The 4,701-nt window shown below is 44.7% G+C and overlaps 1 protein-coding gene across 1 annotated transcript; it reads left to right on the forward strand.

Moving 5' to 3' along the window:
• Positions 1-818: 818 nt before the first annotated feature.
• LOC142817286 (uncharacterized) lies at positions 819-3,522 on the forward strand. Its single transcript, XM_075894342.1, has 2 exons — positions 819-1,038; positions 3,120-3,522. Exons 1-2 carry the CDS (start codon positions 820-822, stop codon positions 3,363-3,365), a joined length of 465 nt encoding a protein of 154 aa, XP_075750457.1. The 5' UTR covers position 819; the 3' UTR covers positions 3,366-3,522.
• Positions 3,523-4,701: the final 1,179 nt, after the last annotated feature.

Raw genomic sequence — 4,701 nt, forward strand, 5'->3', positions numbered from 1 at the left:
TTCGAACGAATCACCGTCTTGGCACTGCTTTTCGTCAAACGAAGTTTTTCAAGTAATCACCTCCACTAAAAATACTTTGACAACGACGTAGAGCGGTGCTCTACGAAAGCCGCCGATTCGATCCCCACCACGACAGTCGCATCTTGGTGGATGGGAAATGTGCCCGTGTACTGTGGGACGTTCGTAAACGGTAAAGTGACACTGGATGGTCGAATTTTCCGGAGCCATTCACTGCAGTTTCTCTCAATATCATGAATCATCGTTTTCTGAAGCAATGTTTCAGTTTGTTATTAGTATTATACAAATGTTTCACAGCCACATATTTACTCGTCACTGAGCTTTGCACGGTGGTCGCTCTTCCCGTTTGCAAAAGCAACGGCTTAACAAAAAAAAAATACCTCAATATCGCGAAAGCCAATATGTGGTTGCCGTGGCAGCCAACGTCATAAATATCCTTCAGCTTGGTATGCGATAACTACAACGATGTCACGTTCGCATTTTACTAGTGAACATTTCATTCTTACTTTACGCAGGCATTGCACAGACAAGTCGTATTCAATGCATAATGCTGATATCGTTTCTCTGTAGGTTTGGGAAAACATGGGACTATAGTCATTAAACGCTGCTCAGAAACGTGCAACTTTCGACGTTACTGCCACCATCGCCATTTTTACAATTTTAAATTTGTACAATCGTTCATTGCACCAGCTGTGCTTTTTACCGAGCACTTCATGGCTGCGTGATTGATGTTACCCTAATTTACGTACTCAATTACCGCTGACGTCGTTTCTCGCTTCAGGATTGTCACACACCGAACCGATGGTGCCTGAAGCTTCGATTCCACGGTCGCCACCACCGGACGGGCTCGTGGTGAAAGCCGACGAGGAGGTCGCGCAAGACGCCTGGAGAAGGCCGCCCTCCGCGAACGACACTTCTGACGGGGATTCGGCCGCTGAACAGTCGGCTATCGCTTACGGCAACGTGAGCGGTGGTTATGGGACTTCCAGGAATCCAATGGAGTTGACGTCCAGAAGATCTGTAAGTGCAGATGGAGTGCTGAGATGATAGCGCTTAGCTCTACGGGGCACATTGCCGACCGACGTAGGATGAATTGGTTACTTGCGTGTGCATGCTTGTGTGTGTCAGTGACGCTCGCTCACAAGCACGTACTTTCAGACAAAGAAGGGTTTCAGTGCTTTAGGGGTTTTGTGCTCAGGTATGGACCGCGTTTGTTAAAAGAGCCTTTCTTCACCCCCCTCCTCTCCCGCATAAATATTTGCCTCTCCCAATATTGTAAAAGTGTTCGAAATCATGAAGTGTCTGCCATTACAAGATTGTGAAAGTGTCTGATAACTTGAAAGCCATCCTCTCATGACTTCAAGTAGGTCGCCTTTCGATCGGCAGTGGCGTTTCTACGACGTTCACTTTTGCAGTGACTGAACGTGCCTCACGAAACGTAATGTAGGGAGCGAATCGGGAAGGAGCACACCTTCTCAGACGTGTTCCTTTTCTTTGATCCTTCTTTCAAACTTTGGGTGATCTTTAAAGGAAGCTAGATTTCATGCCCCATTCATAAGGGTCAATCAATAACCCCAAGTAGGTTGCTGGCAGGCATGATGTTCTTTAAGTGGCTTTCTTACCCCCTATCATATCCAAAATAATTTTTTGTCCTCGTATTCACGTCCAAGGGAAACAAGGATGGTTATGATAAACTATCCACGAAATTGCTCTGATAGAGTTATTTAATCATGGCCCTTCTTTGGAGGTAAAAAAGCAAACATGGGTCGTAGAGAAAGTTTTTCATTAATATTATTTCGCACCAAAACTAAGAGGATAAGCATACGTATTCGGTTGTTCACAGTGATGTTACATGCCGATGTGCCTCTTACTGGAAGAACACTAGACATACGCGAAGTTGCACATCTCGTTCCGGATTTCAGTCATTCTTTACAATTGCGCCTCTTATCTATCTGCAAGGCTGCGATAAGCGTGTATTATTTAAACAGGTGTCTCAAAGCCGCAGCCGTCGACCCTCGGCTGGCTGCCCACGGCCCGCACATGACACTCTTCATCCATGATTTTTTTTTTTATCTGATAGGAAGTACTTTACGCCGACGTAACTATCCCCAAGCGTTTTTTTTGTGAGACACGCCGTAAGGTCACTATTTTTAAATATATATCTGTGAAACAAAAATTATGTTTCTGAATCGGTGTCATTTCAGACATTCTGAATGTCCATATCAATATGTTTTACGCATGCATCTTCACTTCAAATTTTAAGAATTGACAGGTGCATGAGATATGAAAAAGGCCTGGCTTCAAGTGGCAGTTTTAGCAAAAATTTGATCGAAACAGCCCCTCTTCCCCCTGCTACAATGTTCTTCAATGTTCCAGTCCTTGGAGGACTAAGTTCGTCACTGGCTTACTAGCGGAGATCTGTTTGAGACATCCGATTTCGGGTATGTAGTTTCTTGCAGGTCACTATTTGACCTACGTGATTATGGCTTCCTTGGTGGTACTTGTGCAAAAACATTGAAATGTTGCGTATGTACATGGCTTCGTTTATATTTGTGTGGATCGTTTGATAGTTGATAGTAAAAGTTTGTCTTATGTAGCTTTTGTTTGCGCCTATTTTCTTGGCTCTATTAGTTGAGACTGCCTTTAGAATGCAGCATCTGGCTGCGCGCTGGTATTGCTTTTACAGTCTCCCAATACCGCACTTGCATTCCTATTTTTTTTAGAATCAACCATATTAAAAGTATGCTTTGAAAATGTTTAATTTAATGAAGATACGCATTTCGTATATCATTGGTAGTTTACTGAAAGTTTCGATAATACGACACACATATGTCATCAATGAATAAAAATTTCGAACTCTGTGATGTGGCGTGAAACCTCGCAATGCGGCATCATCATCTTTTTTGTCCATGCAATGTAGAGGCACTCGTCAAACGCGAGTTGACATATCCTGGCTCTCGCGTGCAACTGCTGTAGTTAAACAATATTTTCCCCACTATAGTACCATACCAGTCATTGACAAGTATACCTACTGGCTTGGAAAGCCACTGCGTAACGCACGTGCCTTCAGATGTCAGGGGGTCATGTGCGCTTTACTGCAGGTGAGGCCGGAATGCGGTGTCGCCCTCTACACCTACTGCCAGCAGCCTCGTAACGAGTTCGTCTACCGCGCTTCCATCAACACCTGCCTGGCGACCAGCGACGACCACCCGGCGCAACTCTGCAACCGCGGCATCAACCGGTTCGCCTCGTGGCGCGAGTGCGAGACCAACTGCGTTCTCACACAGCCGCCGCGGGAGGCCTGCATCGGAAAGACCTTACTACTCGGGTGCAGGAGGTATACCTAACCTTTATGTGCTTTCTGAGGTTACCCTAGGCCACCGATCACGACCGATCACCACCCTGCACATTCCTGAAAATTTAATCGCTCCAGAGATATAGAAACCGAGAATCGGGCTATATTTCACCAACATTGTAGTTTGCAGGTTGCAGCTGTGAACAAGGAATACGGTGTCGATACCGACGTGGGAGGCTGAACCAACGATGACACCTGACATTAAAATTGTTTGACGCACGCTTGTGCCAGTGCTGTTAGTGTTGAGATTGTTTCCTTGGGAAACATCTTTTTTTAAACTACTTTACACGGCAAACGTAAGGCGTGCAAAAACATGGAAACGAGAGCTGAGAACCAAGCCACTCAGACTTGATCAACTTTGTACACTTTCCCTCGAGTACTTTATTTCACAATGCCTCCCAATCAACAGATGTTTAGTGCTCCCATCATATTCAATCGAGAAACCCAATTTTAATATAAGAAGTGGTATGCACAATTTTTCGAGATAACCGCGTGATGTCACGACGAATCTGGTCTCTGAAGATAACGTTTGCTTTGATCTATGCGTTCGAGGCAGAATTACCCCAATATGACCATACCAGAGGACCGCGGTAACAAAAGTACGCATTCGCTTAGCCCTGAATAGTCGTGCTTCAATTCGTGGATACTGCGCTTGCTGTATACCGTAAACAATAACATATAAACATTGCTCACAGTAAATCGATACAGGAAGGAATGTATCTAATATTCGTGCACTGGTTCTCCATTGATTTCCGCGTACATCACGGCCACAGAGTATAAATGCCGTCTAGTTGTTTTCTTCAAAAACCGTGGTCTCCAGCAGTGCTCGCACATAGACCATAAGACGTGGGGCGGTTTATCGGTTTGGATTTTATGTATATGCAGAACATAACGACAACGACAACGGCGATGACACTTATGAAGTGCCCATAAAGCTACTGACGTATTAATGCAGGCCTCTCGATCGACTGCACATCTTTTCATTCATCTATATCTTTGCAGTGCAAAGAATCGGAAGACACGTCTGTAGTTCAGCCAAATATGTTAACGTCCCAACTCGCAAAACGTGCCGTGTTCAGCCATGCAGGCTGGGGTGCTGAAGAAAAAAGCAGACAACACAGATCATTCGTCATTTACGATTTTCTTTTGTGCCCGTGGCTGCACGCTTCACATTGTTTCATTATGAATACGAAACTAATAACTACAGTATTTAGTGAAAACCAGCCGATAATGAAGCCAAGGAACGTATAGGGCGTGTTAGTTGGACTGTTTTAAGTGTACTGTTGATATAGCCATACATCTGTGAAGAAATTATAGCGGACGAGAAG

This window comes from Rhipicephalus microplus, chromosome 5 (assembly GCF_043290135.1).
Source record: "Rhipicephalus microplus isolate Deutch F79 chromosome 5, USDA_Rmic, whole genome shotgun sequence".
Lineage (NCBI taxonomy): Eukaryota > Metazoa > Arthropoda > Arachnida > Ixodida > Ixodidae > Rhipicephalus > Rhipicephalus microplus.